The following is a 19336-nucleotide window of genomic DNA, read 5'->3' as shown; positions in this document are numbered from 1 at the left end:
TGCCACTCCTCTTAATTCCAAACTCCATAATAAGGACGCCTTGTCAGGTTACTCGTATTAAGTTATTAAGATACAAGTGACAAATAATAGGCGTGCGTTCAGAATATCATTTATTGCAAGACTGGTTCTACCCTCCATATCTATACATATACCAAATATATACCAACACCTCCACCCTTAATCGCTACTTAAGTAACTTAATACTATTTGGTTCTTAATTCTAAACAACTGTGATAATACGTGAATATACATATTTAGATATGTCTTGATGGGTATGTTCAGTGACACTATCTAACGCACACAATCTTGATTTACAAGTTAAGAATAATCTATAAGTAAGTAACATTCAAATGATGAAATGTATATTTTAGGAATACAATTATATCATAATATTTATAGCTAATTAGGGTAACATGCGAATGTTTGGCATGCTAATGATTTACATTAATTTACTCTATGCTAGCCAGTCTATAACCATAAATTTAGATTAAAGGGATAAACAAGTAAGCAGTGTCGAACACTAGAACCTTACCTTTCCTATGTAGCTAACAATTAACACAATCATAAGTACATAGGGTAGGTGGTAATTAACTCTAAAAATATTCATCAAATCCGAAACGTAAAGGAGGTTTAGGTACCCTTCTAGGTGGACAAGTGTTATCAACCTTATCGGTTGCAACCTGGGGCTGGTCCACGGCGGCAGCCTGTGGGGAAGCTACTTTTTTCACACCCTCGCTCGCGCTAGCTCTAATCGGCTCGACTGGTCGTTCCTCTGGTTCCGGCTCGCCCATATCCACTTGCGGAACAATTAAGGAGCTGTTTCTACGACGGACGGATGATCTAGGCTGTGTACGTACTTCACCCGTATCCCTTGGGACCCTACGCCTTAGTTGGTCGATGTGCCTATGTACCTCGGTTCCCTTATCACACCATACTTTATAGTCTGTATTACCTAGAATGTCTGAGACCTTTCCCGGGACCCAGCGGTCGGAGGAGCGGTAGTCGCGACACCACACTTCGTCGCCGCGTGCGAATGCGCGCCCTTGCAGCCCTCGCTCCGCGTTATCCTGCTTTTGACGTTCGTTTACACGGTCTAAACGATTTGGTTTTAAATTATCTAAGCGCATACGTAAATTCCTTCCCTGTAAGATTCTGGCCGGACTTTCACCTGTAGTGTAATGCTCGGTATTTCTATACGATAATAAAAACCTGTTTAAAGCCATATCTATATCTACTTTTTGTTTAATAGCTTTTTGGATTGCCCGTTTGCAGATTTTGACGCTATTCTCGGCGGCACCGTTAGACGCGGGGTGGTAAGGCGCTGAAAATAAATGATCGATTTTATTTCTTGACAAAAAAGATTCAAATTCTGCACTAGTAAAAGGAGGGCCATTATCAGTAACTACCTGTTTTGGTAGGCCAAATCTCGCCCACATTGGCCTTAACTCTGAAATTACTGCCCCAGCGGTAGTTGTTTTCATACGAATGGCCTCAATCCACTTAGAACCGGCATCTACTACACTTAAATAAGTATTCCCTAATATGGGTCCTAAAAAATCACAATGTAATCTTGCCCACGGGCGATTGGGCCATGGCCAGGGACTCGGAGCGTGGCCGGGCGGCGCGCTCGCCACGCTGGCGCACACCTCGCAGCTGCCGCACGCCGCCTCTACCGCCTCGTCCACTCCCGGCCACCACACATAGCTCCGTGCCAACGCCTTTGTTTTGACAACTCCCATGTGTGTTTCGTGCAACTCTTTTATTACCTTGGATTGACAAGATATCGGAATAACTACTCTGTGTCCCCACATGACACAACCTAGTTCGCTATATATCTCTTTCCGTCTATTAAAGTATGGCTTAAGTTCTTTTATATCTACGTCGCTAGGCCACCCGTCCGCGATGTAACTCAAAACTCGGCTAAGAATCGGATCTGAAGCAGTTTCCTTTTTTAGTACCTTATAGTCTAATAAAAGGGCCTCGGACGCGAAATGTAAGTACGTCTGTTCAGGCAACACTTCTTCCGTGGCGATTGATTCGTCCTTGTGAGAATTAATTAAACGCGATAGGGCATCCGCGGTATTTTTATCGGTATTCACATATTCTATGTTAAAGTCATAAGCTGATAACTTAATCGCCCACCTCTGAAGCCGACTTGCTGCCGTAGTTGGTATACCAACATTTGGTCCAAAAATGCTTACTAAAGGTTTATGATCCGTGCGAAGTATGAATTTTCTACCAAATAAATACTGATGAAACTTATCTGTGGCAAAAACTATGGCTAAAGCCTCTTTGTGAATTTGACTGTAATGCATTTCCGCGGAAGTAAGAGCACGTGACGCGTAGGCGACGGGGCGCTCGGAGCCATCGGGAGCACGTTGTGCCAAGACTACCCCAAGGCCTCGCGATGACGCGTCACATGTTACCACGCTAACTCGTGACATGTCAAAATGAACCAATACCTCCGCTCCACAAAGATCTTTTTTACCTGAAGGAATGCCTCATTCTGTTCCTTTCCCCAATGATAATGTTTGCCTTTTTTTAATAAGCTATATAGTGGTGTTAAACGGGACGCTAAGTTTTTTATAAATTTCCCGTAAAAATTTATCATACCTAATAGAGATTTTAATTGGTGATTATTTTGCGGTGGGGCCATGTCGATTATAGGTTTAATTTTATCCGGGTTTACCCTTAAACCTTCCTTATCCAGAACAAAACCTAAATATTCAACTTTCTTAGTCAAAAAGTCACATTTACTTTTTTTAATTTTTAGGCCATTTGACTCTAATATACTTAGCACTTGCTCGATCGTTTGAAGATGACTACGTATGTCCTTACTTTTTATTAATATATCATCGTAAAAAATTACTACGTCCGGTACCCCTTTAAATAGATCTTCCATAAACTTTTGAAAAATACCTGGGCTAGACGCCAGCCCATAAACTAAACGAGTGTATTTGTATAACCCCTTATGTGTATTTATTACTGTATACTCCGTGGACGCCTCATCCAGAACAAGTTGATTATAAGCTTGTGATAAGTCTAATTTAGTGAAAAACTTATGTCCACTGAGTGTGCTAAAAAGGTCGTCGACCTTTGGAACCGGGTACCTATCGACCAATAAGTTAGGATTAACGGTCACCTTATAGTCCGCACACAGTCGTATTCCGCCGTCCCCCTTACGAGCAATCACCAGAGGAGTGGCCCAGTCGGAACGGCTGATGGGCCGGATGACGCCCGCCTCGAGCATGGCGTCAAGCTCAGCGTCAACTCGCGGCCGCAGCGCGAACGGGACCGGGCGCGCGCGGCAAAACACCGGACCGGCGCCCGGGCGTACATGCAGCCGCACCGTGCCGCCCGTGTACCGCCCCAGGGTGCCGTCAAACAATGACTCATGCCTGGAAAGGATTTCATTCAGAGTATTAGATTTGTTTACTTTTTCTGAGTCTATATTACAAATCCTGGGAGCGGGAACACCTATACCTAACTCTGCAAGCCACTGTCGACCTAAAAGTGTCGTGATACCCTGGTCTATAACATACAAATCTAATATTTTGGTAATTCCTTTGTACCTTACTTCGACTCGTACATAACCCTCCGGTTGAATCACAGTTTTATTGTATAGTGTTAAATTTAAACGACAGGACCGTAACGGTAAATCACTAAAACATTTATAATAAGTATCTAGGGTAATACATGATAAGGCGGCTCCGGTATCAATTTCCATATTTAGCAACTGATTCTGAACAAACATCGTTATACATACCGGTTTATATTTGCTTAATGACATTTGGTACATAGGTTCGTTGTCATCATCCAAATCACTATTGTCCAGTGTGAACGCCGGTACTTGAATGCTGGGATGATTTGGCGGAGAAATGAGTGCTAATACCTTTTCAATAAAAAATTGGTTTAATAACCAGAAAACTACAAGGTGTAAAAAAATTATAGGTTAAATAGCACGTATTCCATTTGGTGGCTTGAGGACGAGTGAAGGACGCGGCGCTGTCGGTAAAGCCGTAGGCTCGCGTCGATCGGGCAGGTTTCTTGGCGTATGCATGTGTGAGTGGTGCATCATATATAGTTTGCACAAACACATGCTAGGCGTTAACATGTTGCGGCCTCAGGAACGAAGTTCGTGTCTATGACTGGTAGCGGGCACAGTCGGTTGAAGGCTCGTCGAAGAGTCCCCGAGGTGGTGTGTACGTCGGCGACGCGGGTCACGCCGTCGGAGCCGGGGTAGAGGCGCGTCACGCGCCCCAGCAGCCATCGGTTGGGAGGCAGCCGGTCATCTTTCACCAGCACCATCTCTCCTAATTGGAGTTGCTGGCCTTGCTTGCGCCATTTCTGTCTTTTCTGGAGCTCTGTAATATATTCTATATAATATCGGGACCAGAAATGGGCTTTTAATTGTTGAATCCTCATATATCGTGAGAGAGTAGGTATCGCCGCAGGGTAAGAGCTCTGAGGAGAAGGCAACATCGTTAGCGTTCGTCCGATTAAGAAGTGAGCGGGGGTGAGTACTGTAAGGTCTGAAGGGTCGGATGATAATGGGGTGAGAGGCCTAGAATTAAGGGTAGCCTCGATGGAAGCGAGAACTGAATTTAAATCTTCATATGTTAAGTGGGCTAAACCTAAGACCCTTTTTAGGTGGTATTTTACAGATTTTACGGAACCCTCGGCCAATCCATTAAAGTGTGGACTATATGCTGGTGAAAATTTAAAGTTTATGAACAACTCAGATGCTTTTGAGCTGATGTAGTTACTGTTTGATTTTAAGAATTTAGACAACTCATTACATGCGCCTGTGAAGCAAGTCCCATTGTCTGAGAAAATATTTTGAGGCTTTCCTCTGCGGGCGATGAATCGATCTAGTGCTGAGAGGAAAGTGTTACTACTTAAATCGGTGACAAGTTCTATGTGAACTGCTTTTACGGCCAGACAAACAAATATGCAGAGGTACGACTTTATCAGTCTACTGCCTCGACCTCTTCGGCTCAGTATCATGATTGGTCCGGCGTAGTCACACGCGGTATTAGCAAAAACATAGTCAGTATGTAGCCGTGGTGAAGGAAGATTGCCCATTATGGGTTGGACGCTCTTGCCTGCATAACGACGACATCTAATGCAGTTTTCAACAATTTTTCTCGCCAGGTTACGACCATTGATAAACCAGAATTTGTGACGCAATATTGCAAGTAATAGTTGCGGAGGTGCATGTAAAAACATAGTATGATAGTGTCTAAATATTAAAGTGGCTAAATGATGCTTTGAATCAAGCAATATTGGGTGTTTAGTGTCATAATCATAAAATGAGTTACAGAGGCTGCCACCTACTCGTAACAGTTTATCATTTGTGTTATAAAATGGATTCAATTGTAGCAATTTATTATTGGCAGACAATTGCCTTTTGTTTTTTAATAAGTCATATTCTGAAATAAAACTTTCAAGCTGAACGAATCTGCACATTGAATTCAAGGACAAATTTAGTTCATTAATTTTTATGTAACCAGTGTGTGCCAGTGTGTTTGTTTTGCGGGTTACGACAGTTGTGAATAAACCGATGAACGTATGCGATTATACGTTGAAGCTTACTGATTCTAATTCAAAGAATTAAGAAATTTGATCATTTAATTGTTTATCATAATGTTGTAAGTATAAATTAATGTTATGGTTGCAATGGACTGTATTAAATTTCGATGGTAAGTTTTGTTTTGATGAAACTGTAACTAAGAAACCCAATTTGGTTTCCCATAAAGTTGGTTTATTTTTACCTAATGGAATTTTATGAGTACCAAGTACTGACCAAAATATTCCTGATCCAAGTAGCATGTCTACTGGAGCAGGTACATCAAATATGGGATCTGCCAATCTAATGTGTGGCGGTATGTTTAACGTTGTACGGTCAATTCGAGACACTGGCAACGGTTGAGTTATACGTGATGCTACTAAACAGGGCACCTTTTCATGATAATCATTGAGTAATGACGATATAAGTACGTCGCAACTTTTTGACAAACGTGATGTTTGATAATTTAATCCGTCGACTATTGTCGGAGCTGAAGAAGTAGGTTAGTTTAATTTTGCGCATAAACTTTCAGTAACGTAACTCGCGGTTGAACCATTATCGAGTAACGCTCGTATTGTTTGTTTTTTACCACTGTGGTCTGTCACTTGAATTAAGACCGTTGACAGTAGCATGCTATTATTATTTACGGCTGACATAGAAATTTCTTGAACTGGACTAGAAAATTGTTCATCGTCGTCAGGCTGCGGCAAAGAATGCAGCGCGACGTCATTTGACGAAGACGAAGGCGCAGGAGTTGTATGTTCATGCAACAGACTATTGCGCTGTAATCCACATGTGCGACACGAATTCAGCCTACACGTTTTTTCATTGTGGCCCACGCGTAAACAGTTTAAGCAAACCTTGAGTGCCATAGCTTTATCAACGCGAGCTTGTAATTTTAATGTTTTAAACTTAGGACATAGATACAGTGCGTGGTCTTGATTGCAAAACGGACAAGCATACTTGCGAGAAGTAGTGGGGGAATAGGTATTAGCTGTCAACGTCTTCTGTCGACTGTGCGTAGTGTCGCTAGACCGACGTTTTTTATTAGAGATTTCAGTTGATTCTAGAAAGTCAGCCCGATCTTTAAGGAAATCATTAAACATTTGAAGTGTAGGGAGCTCCTTTAATTTATTCCTATACGATTCCCATTTACGATGTGTAGTTGTATCTAATTTGCTTGATATTATTTGAATTATGAGAACATCCCAATGCTCAGTAGGGAGATCAAGTGATTTGAGTGCTCTTAAGTTTTTATTTATATTGTCAATAAGGTTTCTTATTGATCTAGACGACTCTTTTGACAAATGTTCTATGTTAAAAATTGCCTGAACATGATTGTTCACTAAAGATCTTTTATTATTATAACGATCGCAAAGTAGTTCCCAAGCTGATGTATAATTATCGCTGGAAAAATCTAAAGATTGAATCACTACCGCGGCACTACCCTTTAGCGCGGCGCGCAAGTAATGAAATTTATTAATGTTTTGAATTGAATTATTTGAATGTATGAGACTACTAAATGTGTCACGGAACTCCAACCAGTCATGATAATGGCCCGAGAAGCTAGGCATATCTATAGTAGGAAGTTTAAGTTTTGTCCCACCTCCAATTGCAGTAACACAAGAACCTGTCTCCGAGCCGTCGCCGCCCGCAGAGGCGCCCGGCGCCGGCGCGGCCGCCGCCAGCAGCTCGCGCGCGCGCGCGACGAGCCCGAAGTACTTGCTCTCGAAAGCCTCGCGTTCTTTATACTGCTCATCTGGAATTTCCAATTCGTTCTCTATATCACACTGAACGGAGTCAAATTCTGAATATATTTCTTCAATTTTTGATAAACGGTGATTTAATTCAGAAATTTGCAATCTACTCAAGCGATCACAACTTTCGACAGTTGTTAGATGGCTTTCAAACAGCGTAAGCTTAGCTTTGAATGAGGCACGCCTTTTAATTAAAGGTTTAATATCAACCATTTTAAAAATTATAAATTAAAGGCAAAATAATGAGTTAATTAATTAATCAATTGAGTATATGTGTCAGTGTAAGTTGGCACTGACAGCTTGTTTATAGCTAAAATGTAATTTATAACGAACTAATGCGATGAAATGAGTTGCTAGAAAAACAACAGTTGCAATGCAATTAAGTTAAAAAATAAAGATTTGAAACGATTACTTAAATTAGTACAAAAGCAGCGGAGTGAGGGTGCGCGTAAAAACTGCAAAAAGTCAAGCGGTGCAAGCGCGTAGCAACAGCTCGCAGCGAGCGCGCGGTGTCCGAGCCAGCCAGGCGCCAGCCCAACAGCGCGGATATCGGAATGCACTAGAACACGTGAAATAGCACTATTTAAGTACGTTGTTATATACAGTTCACACTCACAACGAAGCGATGCCAAAAAACTAGAACACTCTGAAATGCAATTTATTAGAATTATGTTAATTATTAACGAACAAAAGGTATTCCAACCTTTGTTTAACAATAAGGAAAATATGAGCAATAATGCACGAAGCGTAAATGAAGTGATTGCAAAGATAACAGAATTAACCTGGGCCCTTATTCGACATGCTAAAAGTGACGTTTCGTGTTGATTTCCATTTGATGTGAGAAATATTGTGACTTGTCGAATTGCTATTATCACCACCTGTCAGTGAACAATATCCACACTAGAGGCGGGGCGTTGTACCGGAATAGTTTTTGGAACAGGTTATTTGTAATAGACTACTTTTAGCTTGTCGAGTATTTAAAAGTACGGACTTTGATTTCTGAAATAAAACAAGTATGAAACTTTTATCACCTCGTACCTCCATTTTTACCGTTACTTTAGGTTAAATAAAATTTTGTTAACAGATGGTCGTCTGGGTGTCTGTTGTATCTAAAAATAATGTAATAATATATAACAAAAATATGACAATAGATTCATAGCCTTCACTCAAAACGTCACCATATTTCCGACCCTTACCGAAATAATAAGTCGATATTTGTATAAATAATCCTTATTTGTAAGACGCCTAAGCACGGCAAATACGTAAACTGCCTATTGGGGGTCATACTCGTAAAACTGGTATTTTAGACGTACTTTTGGTACGAGTAACAGAGACGTACTTTTGGTACGCAGTCCCAGCTCTAGTCAGGATTCTAGTTGTCAAATATAAGCGTGTCGAATACGTATTAGTTAACTGTCAAATGAAATTAGATCAACGGTAGACTTTTTTGTCGATGGGTATGGCTGCCATGTTTGGATTTATGACATTTAAAAGGGGATCCTAAGGCAGAGAGTAGTTTTACCTGTACGATTTTGATTCTTCTACTGGACGCAAGATGGAGTTAGCTGCCAAATTCCGATCAGGCTGACGCAACTAGGAAGAAAAAAGTTTTGTATGGAATTTGTTTCGCAAATCATTGCCAACGAAGAAAAAGAAAACGTCAGTGCTATTTATTCTGTCAAGTTTACATCAAGTCTACTGTCAGCCTAATTGCTTTGTTTGTTTTGAAGGCTTCAATGTTTTGTTCGGGTATTTCGTGTAATTTCTTTATTATTTAGTGCAAAAATCGAAAATAGTCAGCCGTGATCAGAGTAAAGAGCGAGTTTGTTACAATGCCAGCGAGAAAACGGTTTACTAAGTGTGAAATATGTTGCAAGCGAGCCACTCGAGAAAATCACGAAAAAAGGGGTTTTATGGCGAAATTTCCCTTGGATGTAGACTGGTAAGTATTGCATTAGATACTTTTGACCTAATTTTGGGTCAGCAGGCTATAAACACATCGAAAATTAGATATTTTACATTATTTTTCGTTGTGAACTAGGGATGTGGAGGGGGACCCGCCCCGCGCGGGCGACCCGTACGCCAGCCGGTTTCCAACACAATGTACCTTCGCCCGGTCGAGCCGCTTGAAGTAAACAAGATAATTAAGGAATTAAAAGATAAGTATAGTTACGGCATAGACGAGCTACCATCTGCATTGATTAGGTTATGCGCTGATGAACTGACTTTACCATATTTTATCCTGATTAATCAATCTTTTTTAGAAGGAATATTTCCCGACAGATTAAAAATTTCCGTCATAAAACCGATATATAAAAAAGACGGCAAATCAAACCCTAGCAACTATCGACCTATTTCTCTTTTGCCCGCGTCCTCAAAGGTGTTTGAAACGGCAATGTCTAAACGTCTTTACTCATTCTGCGAAAAATACGATGTTTTTGACGACTGTCAGAACGGCTTTCGTAAGAACCGATCCACTGTCCTTGCTACTTATAAATTTATACAGGAGGTGCTAAATACCCTAAATAACAAAAAATATGCAGTTGGAATCCTTCTAGATATGTCTAAAGCATACGACCGCGTACAATGTAACCTACTATTAGATAAATTATACGACATAGGAGTGAGAGGAATAACACATAAATGGTTTGCTTCCTACCTAACAAATCGTAAGCAATACGTTGAAGTCCAATACCACGATCATAACACGGGCTTAATAACAAATGTTAAATCAGACGAGCAAACCATCAACCACTCTATACCACAGGGAAGTGTAATTAGCTGTTTGTTATTTATAATTTACATAAACGAACTCCCTAAAGTCATAGACAAATCATGCGTGTTGTTTGCGGATGACGTTTCAATCCTGACATCATGTTCAAATAACGACAGTCTGGACACTGACCTTAATGACACAATGAATAAAGTAGTAAGTTGGCTCAATGACCACAATCTGGAATTAAATCTGAACAAAACAAAAATCATGCAATTTAAACCAGCACAAAAGCGCGCTTTAGAAATTGATTATTCGTTTAACGGTTATAAACTGGACTGTGTAGATACCTTCACCCTACTAGGCTTTGATATTGACACAGGCATAAACTGGAAAGCACATGTTCAGAAAATCAAGAATAAAATGCTCAAATTCATCTATGCCCTGCGAGAATTAAAAAAATCGACTAGTCTACACTCGGCAAAAATAGCCTATTATGCATATGCCTATTCTTGGCTCAAGTACGGTATCATCCTTTGGGGAAATAGCACAGACGTAAACGATTTATTTTTGCTTCAGAAGAAATGCATACGCATCCTCGCAAATATATGGAGTCCAGAAAGCTGTAGACCACATTTCATTAAGTACGAAATTCTAACCCTAACCTCTATGTATATTTTCGAAATTTGTAAGTTCGTAAGAAAACATTCGGACCTATTTACAAAATTAGTAGACCAGCCCCGACGCTTCGAAACAAGGTTTAAACATAATCTAGCTTTGCCTTCAACCTCTAAACTCAAACTCCATAGTACAAGTCCAAACGTCATGGCAGTTAAAATATATAACCACCTTAAAAATGATATCAAGGCTCAAAAAAATTACAAACAATTTAATAAAATGTTGAAAGACTTTCTGATAAATAAATGTTACTACAACTTACAGGACTTTTTTGATGATGATGTTACAGACACCTTCTAAGCAATTATAATTAACTATACTTCATGAAAACAATTTATTTACAAACTTACCTACATTTATAACCAAAAACTAAATCTGTATTATGAATATTGTACATTAATTAATTTATTTGTTTGACATTTATTAGTGATCTCATGTGTAATATAAGAATTGCTTCATAACTTTCTTAAATAAGTAGATAATTTTGATAATATGTTATGAGTTATGAATAATAAGATATTATATGCTGTGCCCTTGCAGGGTCCATGTGAGACATTGTATATCATATTGTATAACATCTGTACTGTACCATGGTTGCAATAAAGAATGATTATGATTATGATTATGTGCTATAACTATCGATAACTGTAGTTTTATTTGTATATCAGTGTAAATAATTAAATTAAATATGTGAAATTTCCTTAGAACTAGCATGCAATATGACCATAATTAATTCGTCGAAGATTAATAATGCATAAATTATCTATTACTTATGCATTAATGGTCATTAGTTAACATATTTGTTTTATCTAGTGATTATTTAATATATTAACCTAAAATGTAAGAAAATTAATCTCTGTTTTTATGATAAATAAAGAAATATTATAGGACATTATTACACAAACTGACTTAGTACTAAAGTATGAATGGCATGTGTTGTGGGTACTTAGACAACGATATATATATATATATATATATATATACCCACAACACATGCCATTCATACTTTAGTACTAAGTCAGTTTGTGCAATAATGTATATATATATATGTACATAGACCTAATTTATAAGTATTTATAAATACATAGAAAATACCCATGTCTCAGGAACAAATATTCATGCTCATCACACTAATAAATGCCCGTTCCAGGATTTGAACCTGGGACCATCGGCTTCATAGGCAGGGTCGCTGCCAACAAGGCCAGACCCGTTCTCATGATTAACAGACATATAAATACATAAAATTAAAGCATTGATAAAGGGTTGTTGATAACTGGATGCCGAAAAACATGATTTATAGATGCATATTAGCGCGAAATAATCAGTTGATCATCTCATTAGCAAACACATGGAATATAAACTGTAGATAAAGTCATGTTTTTCCAAGGCTGTATGTTTTCAGATGCAGGCAGTGGGCCAAATTTGTTGGGAACGAAGACCTGATACATCTTCCCATAGAAAAGTTACATTTATTCAAACATGTATGTGCACATAATTATGAAAATCAAGCATTTAATAAAATAAAAAAACACGACTTAAAAACTGTATTAAAATAATTCGGGTCCACATTAAGCCCGACCAGATAGTAGTCCAATTAAGAACTATCCACTATATAACATACAACTTAAATGTGGACTCGATGCTAACCTGATTTCGAATACAAAATTTGTAGACAGGAGCCTTTTTTTTTTTTTTTTTTTTTTTTTTTTTTTCACGCAGGGGTAAATGCATTTACGCATCTCACCCCCTGGCTGGGGAGGCCAACTTGGGGGGTGGTATGTGGGACTCGCTCCTCCCAGTACTCCCTCTGTTAAACAGAGGGAGGGGAAGAGAATACCCACTAACATCCCCTGCGGCGTTGCCCGCTCTACCGTTATTGGGGGACGCCACGGGGTCGCGAGACCATTCTACCGTGCCGTCCCCCCGGTTGCCCTAGTTAATATAACGGGGACACCCTCGATCCAGAGGAGGGAAGGATCGGCAACGCACTGATCCTTCCTCCAGACGTGTAAGGCCCTATATTGTGGATCCCCAGCCCACAGGCCCTACTGGGGGATTAGGCGATTAATATACTGTAACCGCCTTCTCCCCATCCGTCTACGCCGGAGTGGGTGCGCATTTGCTCGCTCCTCGCGCTCCCGCTCCGCTACCTCTTTTTTCTGCAGCACTATTTCGCAGAATTCTGTGACAGCATCCCACGATCTCTCGCTGCTCAGCATACACGACACCACACTGTGCAGAGAGAGATCATCCACCCCCAATATCGCCACCATTTCGTGGCGCTCTAAGGCCCAACTAGGGCAATCCGCAAGGGTGTGCTGGGCAGTATCATCCTCTTCGCCACAGTGATGGCAGACTGTTGACGGCTCCCGCTGAATTTGATGCAGATAATGACCAAAACAGCCATGTCCGGTCATTACCTGCACCAGCCTATATGTTAGGTTCCCCTTTTTCCGGTCTAGCCAGTTGTCGAATGACGGGAGAAGCGCCCCTATGGTGCGGGTACCATATGGAGCGTCCTCCAGCTGGTCTTTCCACCGGTCCCGCTCCCTTTTGGCTGCCGCGTTTCGCCGTGCATCTATCTCTTGTGGAGCCAGACGATCGTCATTATTTCTGGCCCATACCCTTTCTCTGTATCGCTCCGCCAAGAGCCTCGCGTCGAGCTCCCATGGTAAAGTGCCCGCGAGAGCGCATGCAGCGTCATACGCCACCGTGCGGTAGCTCCTGACCATTCTCTGGGTTATTATCCTCTGTGGTCTTCGGAGGAGCGCCTTTGCTCTGCCTTTTAGGCGCTCTGCCCATATCGGCGCCCCATATAGCGCCATACTTCGCACCACCATTACGAAGAGGCGCCGGCATAGAGCTTGAGGCCCTCCCACGTTTGGCAGCAGGCGGCCCAATGCAGATGCTGTGCCGACGAGCCGAGGAGTCAATTGTGAGAAATGCTCCTCAAAGTCCCACTTGCGGTCCAGAATAAGACCCAAATATTTTATGTGGGCTTTAACCTGGACCGCTTCTTCCCCTATGGGGAGCGCCTCGTTGGGTCGTACTGGCCAGCCCCTTCCTCCGAAGATCACCGCGTCCGTCTTAGACAGTGCCACCTTTAGCCCCAAGAGGCTTATTCTCCCTATTGTCAGCTCTGTAGCAACTGCTGCCCGCCTCAGAGTCTCATTATATTCCTTCCCCCTCACGGCTACCATAGTATCATCAGCATAGCAAATGGTTACCATGCGGGGTAGTTGTGCACCTCGTATCGCCCAGTCAAAGCCGACGTTCCAAAGAAGGGGTCCCAGCACTGACCCCTGAGGAACGCCGCACTCCATTTTGCGCTCTTTTAGGCCGTCCGCTCCTTGATAGAGCACTACTCTTTCAAAAAGGTAGTGTCCTATAATTTTCTGCAGATAGGGAGGCACTTGGTGGTAACGGAGTGCCTCCTTAATTACCTCATAAGGGAGGGAGCCAAAAGCGTTTGCAATATCCAAGGACACCGCTATTGCGCCCTCTCCTTTACCCGCTGCCTGATCACTGAAGGCTTTCAGTGTACTTACTGCGTCGATCGTCGACCGCCCCTCCCGGAACCCGAATTGCCTGACACTTATGTTCGGGCCCGTGTCCTCTGTAGACAGGAGCCTAGGTTTCAACCCTCCCCATTTTATCGATATCGATAAGAATCGTAAGCGTGTAGCGTACTATACTATTTAAATCGCTTATGTTGGTACTATGGTTCTTTGACAGTTCTTTGTCGTACATTTTGGTAATGATTTGCGAAACAAACTGATTCCACTCGCTAGTATGGAAGTCCCGTCTCTTAAAACGTAGTGATTATATATGCTCTTTGACAATGACATGCAGTTGCGTCGATGTAGATCTATCATAAAACGTACATGTGACGCATGTGACAATTGTCCAGGATGAAAGAACTATCTTGACAATTAACATAAAGCAATACAATACCACAAAATGTCAACAAGAAAACAGATTTATTATAAAAATACAAATTATATACAAAGCTTCATTTTAAAACCAATGGTCGTGGGTTCTAACCCCGGCTCTTAACAATGTGCATCTTGTAACATGTACCGATTGCTTTTCAGTAAAGTAAAATATATTATCATGAGGAAGATGGAGTAGCCCCAATAAGGTATATTTTCCCCTCTGGGTTAGAAGGTCAGATAGTAGTGAGACAGGAGATATAGTGAAGAATGCGGAAAAACAAGCATTTATTGTGTTGTTAGGCTAGTTCTTTTTTTCAAAATTTGAAAACGAACGCAACAGCATGCTCAAAGCCCCCTGTGAGTCAGAATCTGTTAAATTCAGGCTTAACACGAAACAGGAGCTGAGCCCGTACACAAATTTGATATTTTTAGGTAAAAGGTAAAAAATATCGCCGTCGCGCTGACGAGTGTGGCACCCCGTACCTAGCTAGAGACTATCCCTTGTGTGTGTACCAACAAACCAAATTTTAGACAAATATGATACGTCTTCTTCTTCTTCTTCTTGTCGTTGTACTCTTTGCAGAGCGTCGTGGTCAACTGCTGATATCAGGCGCAGATGTTGCTTGCCGTACGATTTCTCGCCATTTTTCGCGGTTGGGGGCCATTCTGGCAAATGCGTTCAGGGGACCCTTCATGGCAGATTTGATTTGGTCAGTCCATCGCATAGGTGGCCTTTTGCGTGGTCTTTTTCCGTTTGCTCTACCCTGCACCACTAGACGCTCTATGGAGTCGTTGTTCCTCCTCGAGACGAGACCGAAAAAACTGAGTATGCGGGTCTTTACGAGAGTCGAAAGGCGCTGCTTGATACGGAGTTCTTTAAGGATGGAGACATTAGTCCGAAACTCGGTCCAGAATATCCCCAGCATTTTCCTCCAGCACCATATTTCTAGGGCGTCTATCGTCTTTTCCTCTGTCTTTCGGATAGTCCAGGTCTCCGCAGCGTATAAGAATATAGGAAAAACGAGGGCCCGTACAAGCCAAACCTTCGTGGTGTTTGTGACGTTTCGGTGATACGTAGCCTATACGTAAAAACTAGCCAAGACAAATCCTTTATAATTTCAGGATTTTCTACACAGCACAGAACATGGCACCCATATAGATCTCAATTCCGTTGTCGGCGAGTCAACAACGACACATATTCTTAATATTGAACTTAATTGGCTCTCATTTCACATTTATGTTTTAAATTAATTATAGGCATAGACATACCATATCCTATTGTAAGTACAAAGTTTCAGAGCAATCTAGCAAGTCATTTTAAAATGAGAGCGTAACTACATTTGTATGGAGAACCGAATTTGCTGCGGACGCACAATGTAGCATAATCGGATTAGGACCAACCTCGAAATCTCTGTAACAGTCATGAAATTTATTATGTATATAAATTAAAGGCCCCTTTTTCATGCCCAAACCATTTAACATTTGGGGACCTCGAGGAATCCGAGCCATCTTGGAAAATGTGTACCATCAACACAACAGTCAACATTAAAACTTATTAAATTCTTCACAAAAAAATCCTCGATATCTTTGCAGAACAATACATCTTGTTATAGACAATACTTGCTGAATCTAAGTTTAACGCTTATACACTTCCAGGGGACATTCTCTTACAAGGAAACTCGGAGGAATATGAATTCTATTTTTAACTATACATTTGTACGTGGTCTACCCCAATATTAACATTTTACTCTACTGTGACTAAACCAGAAAGAAGGGTTATGGGTGTAAGTACTGATGATTCAGTACACCCAGTAGCTAGGTATTAGGATACTGGACGGATTTTTTTAAATGACGTATCGTTAGATTTCTCTTGCCATTCACAACCTACTTTTACTTGTTCTATTAAAGAAAAATCAATACAGCCGCCTTGAGAGGACTCCGAATATTAAATCATATTTTTTCTTCTAGCGCCTAAACTATTGAGCGGAGTACAGTAAAACAGACATCAGTAGATCCACAGTTAGTATACAAGTGCTATGCAATACAAAGTTACTAAAATTAACGTAAGAAAAAAGTTTAGGGCTAAATAATACGTCATTTAAAAAAATCCGTCCAGTATCCTAAGGTACAGGGTGTCCTGAATCCTCAGTACTTATACCCATAACCCTACTTTCTGGTTAAGTTGCAGTCAAGTAAAATATTGATATTGGGGTAGATTATGTACAAATGTATAGTTAAAAGTGGAATTTTTATTCTTCCAAGTTTCCTATTAAGAGAATATCCCATGAAAGGGTATAAGGGCTAAATCTGGGTTTAGCAAGTATTTTTTATAGCAAGATCATTTTTTTTCGCAAAGATGTCTAAAACTATTTTATGTAGAATTTTATAAGCTTGAATGTTGCCTTACACGATTATTGAATAAAGAACGTTAGATTTAGAGTAAAACGCGAATTTCTCCTGGATGGTCCACATTTTCCAAGATGGCTGCGGTTCCTCGAGGTCCCCAAATGTCAAATGGTGTGGGCATGAAAAAGGGGCCTTTAAGGGGCGTATATACATACCAAATTTCATGACTGTTCAGACATTTCGAGTTTGGTCCTAATCCGACTGTGCTAATGCCACTATGTACGTAAACTGTAACTGTACTGCGGACTCAACCTTCACGTTATAATTTTTTAAGTAAGTATTAAGGTTGACATAGTAACGAAAATAATAAACACGTCAATTGAAGTAAACAATATTATTATATGCAAGAAAATTTTGCAAAATAGGTACATTAATGATTAATATGTAAAACACCATTAATTATTGAATTAAAATTATGATTTTGTGTTAAAAAATATGAGACCAATTATACAGCCGGATTACACGGGCTACATATTAAAAATGATTATCATGGAAACAGTAAATATACACAGGTGAACAAAGTTATAGTAAAATAGGTGCATAATTTCAGAGCTTGCCTGGCCCACCTGTACCACCTACCATGACCACGGCCGTCACCTACTATTATTTTTTTCTAATACCTATGGCCTTACTAGCGAATAGTATTCCATGTTCTTGATCCAGAATTTAAACCCTTAACTACATATTTGTGGCACTTGGGGTTGAATTTGAAACTCTAGGGCACTAGCGTGGCTCTATGAGAGCGCCTTATATAGGCTTCTGGTGACCAGAGGATCAGCATTGTTAACCAGCGCGGAAATGCACCCAGCCTTCTGGGCACCCTACCGAGCGACCAGAATATAGGGCAAATATTTTATGTATACGTTTTTGACTTAAGTGTTTTTATCATGTTTTATATTTAAACTTACAGATGTCGAACTACCAGCAAAGTTTTTGAAGAGGTGTAGTTTTTATATTTTCTGGTACCAAACTGATACAGGAAATTGGAACATCAGTAAATAATCTACACCGAAGACAATGAAATATAGTCACATAATACTTTAATGTTTTATTTTATTTAAGAAATCGGTAAAAAAATGTGTTAACTGAAAAAGATACATTTTATTTTATTTGTAGTTGAATAACAAAATATGTATTTAATCTCCTTTTAACATAGGAATTCTCTTTGTGTAGGTACATATAAATATAATAGGTACTTAGGTCTTGGTAAGTAATATAGACAGTACAGTAGGTCTTATCTTAATAATTTGAGATCTCATACATGCTTTCCGATATATCTGATGGCGACTGTACATACAATGGGGTCGCGTATACGAGTACAAAGAGCATTAAAATAGTTGTTGATAGACCAAGTGAGCGAGCTACTATGGTACCTATCTTTATATCAATTTTATGCATTATGTAATAGCGCAATACAGATTTTTTTTTTGACAAATGTAGTATTATTTTTATAGTAATAAAGGTTATTCATGAACCATCTCGTAATTTTAAAAAAATGGACTTTATCTCTAAATCATATGCCTTATATTTACAGATGTGTTAGGTTACAACTTGGTTCGTGAACGTGGTTTAGAAGCAACTTGAGACTGGGTGCGGAGTAAATTGCATCAATTTTTTTTACAATTTTGAGCGTTTATAGGAGAATATGTGGAGCGAGCATTATTCGACGTGTAGGTGTGGGTTCAACAAAAAGATCGCATGTCAATAGTTCTTTATTGTCGTTAAAATTCAATTAATAATCGCCTTTATCGACCATCAACTGTGTGGTCACTTTTTAATTAATTGACGTTGTCAGGTACAGTTTCACTACTCGCCGCCGCATTGTTCATAGCGCATTACTTATCCTATCGAATACAAGATGTCGCTGATTCCTGTAAACTTATGTTAAAAAAAAAAAAGACGCTTTACTCTATGCCATATGTTGTAGGAAAGGAAGGGTATTCCCTGTCGTACGTCAAAAAATCCAAGATGGTGCCCAAGCCCATGGACAAAAAAGTCTAGCAATAAAATCAACACTTGTCAAAATTTGACATTAGCAATCCACAGTCAGGTGACAATCAAATCAAACCGAACCACTTCGAGTTCAGAGCCATTTCAAACTATATAGTATTAATAAACAAAGTTGATTTTTGTTTGATTATTTTTTCTATGAATGAGTTTTGATTGTTCCAAATGATAATATCCACAGTTGATAGAATCAACACTTGATACAATCAACATGCGATAGAATCAAGTGTTGATTTGATGTGGACGCGAAATTTGACAGTTGTGCATCTCG

General features: G+C 40.1%; 1 protein-coding gene across 2 annotated transcripts; it reads right to left on the bottom strand.

Moving 5' to 3' along the window:
- Window positions 1–3893: 3893 nt before the first annotated feature.
- Window positions 3894–8083, bottom strand: LOC133527679 (uncharacterized). Of its 2 annotated transcripts, none has more exons than XM_061864796.1 (2): window positions 7192–8021; window positions 3894–4464 (listed from the first exon to the last, which is right to left on the bottom strand). In XM_061864796.1, the coding sequence occupies exons 1-2, from the start codon at window positions 7537–7539 to the stop codon at window positions 4108–4110; spliced, it is 705 nt and encodes a 234-aa protein (XP_061720780.1). In that variant the 5' UTR covers window positions 7540–8021; the 3' UTR covers window positions 3894–4107. The 2 variants fall into 2 exon arrangements, with proteins under 2 accessions (XP_061720780.1, XP_061720779.1); XM_061864795.1 differs by adding an exon at window positions 8030–8083 and having other exon boundaries at window positions 4366–7885.
- Between the last annotated feature and the right edge of the window lie 11253 nt (window positions 8084–19336).

The sequence above is a fragment of the Cydia pomonella genome, chromosome 18, assembly GCF_033807575.1.
Source record: "Cydia pomonella isolate Wapato2018A chromosome 18, ilCydPomo1, whole genome shotgun sequence".
Lineage (NCBI taxonomy): Eukaryota > Metazoa > Arthropoda > Insecta > Lepidoptera > Tortricidae > Cydia > Cydia pomonella.
Note: the sequence above shows the minus strand (reverse complement) of the source record. Positions and strands in the feature narration are given on the sequence as shown.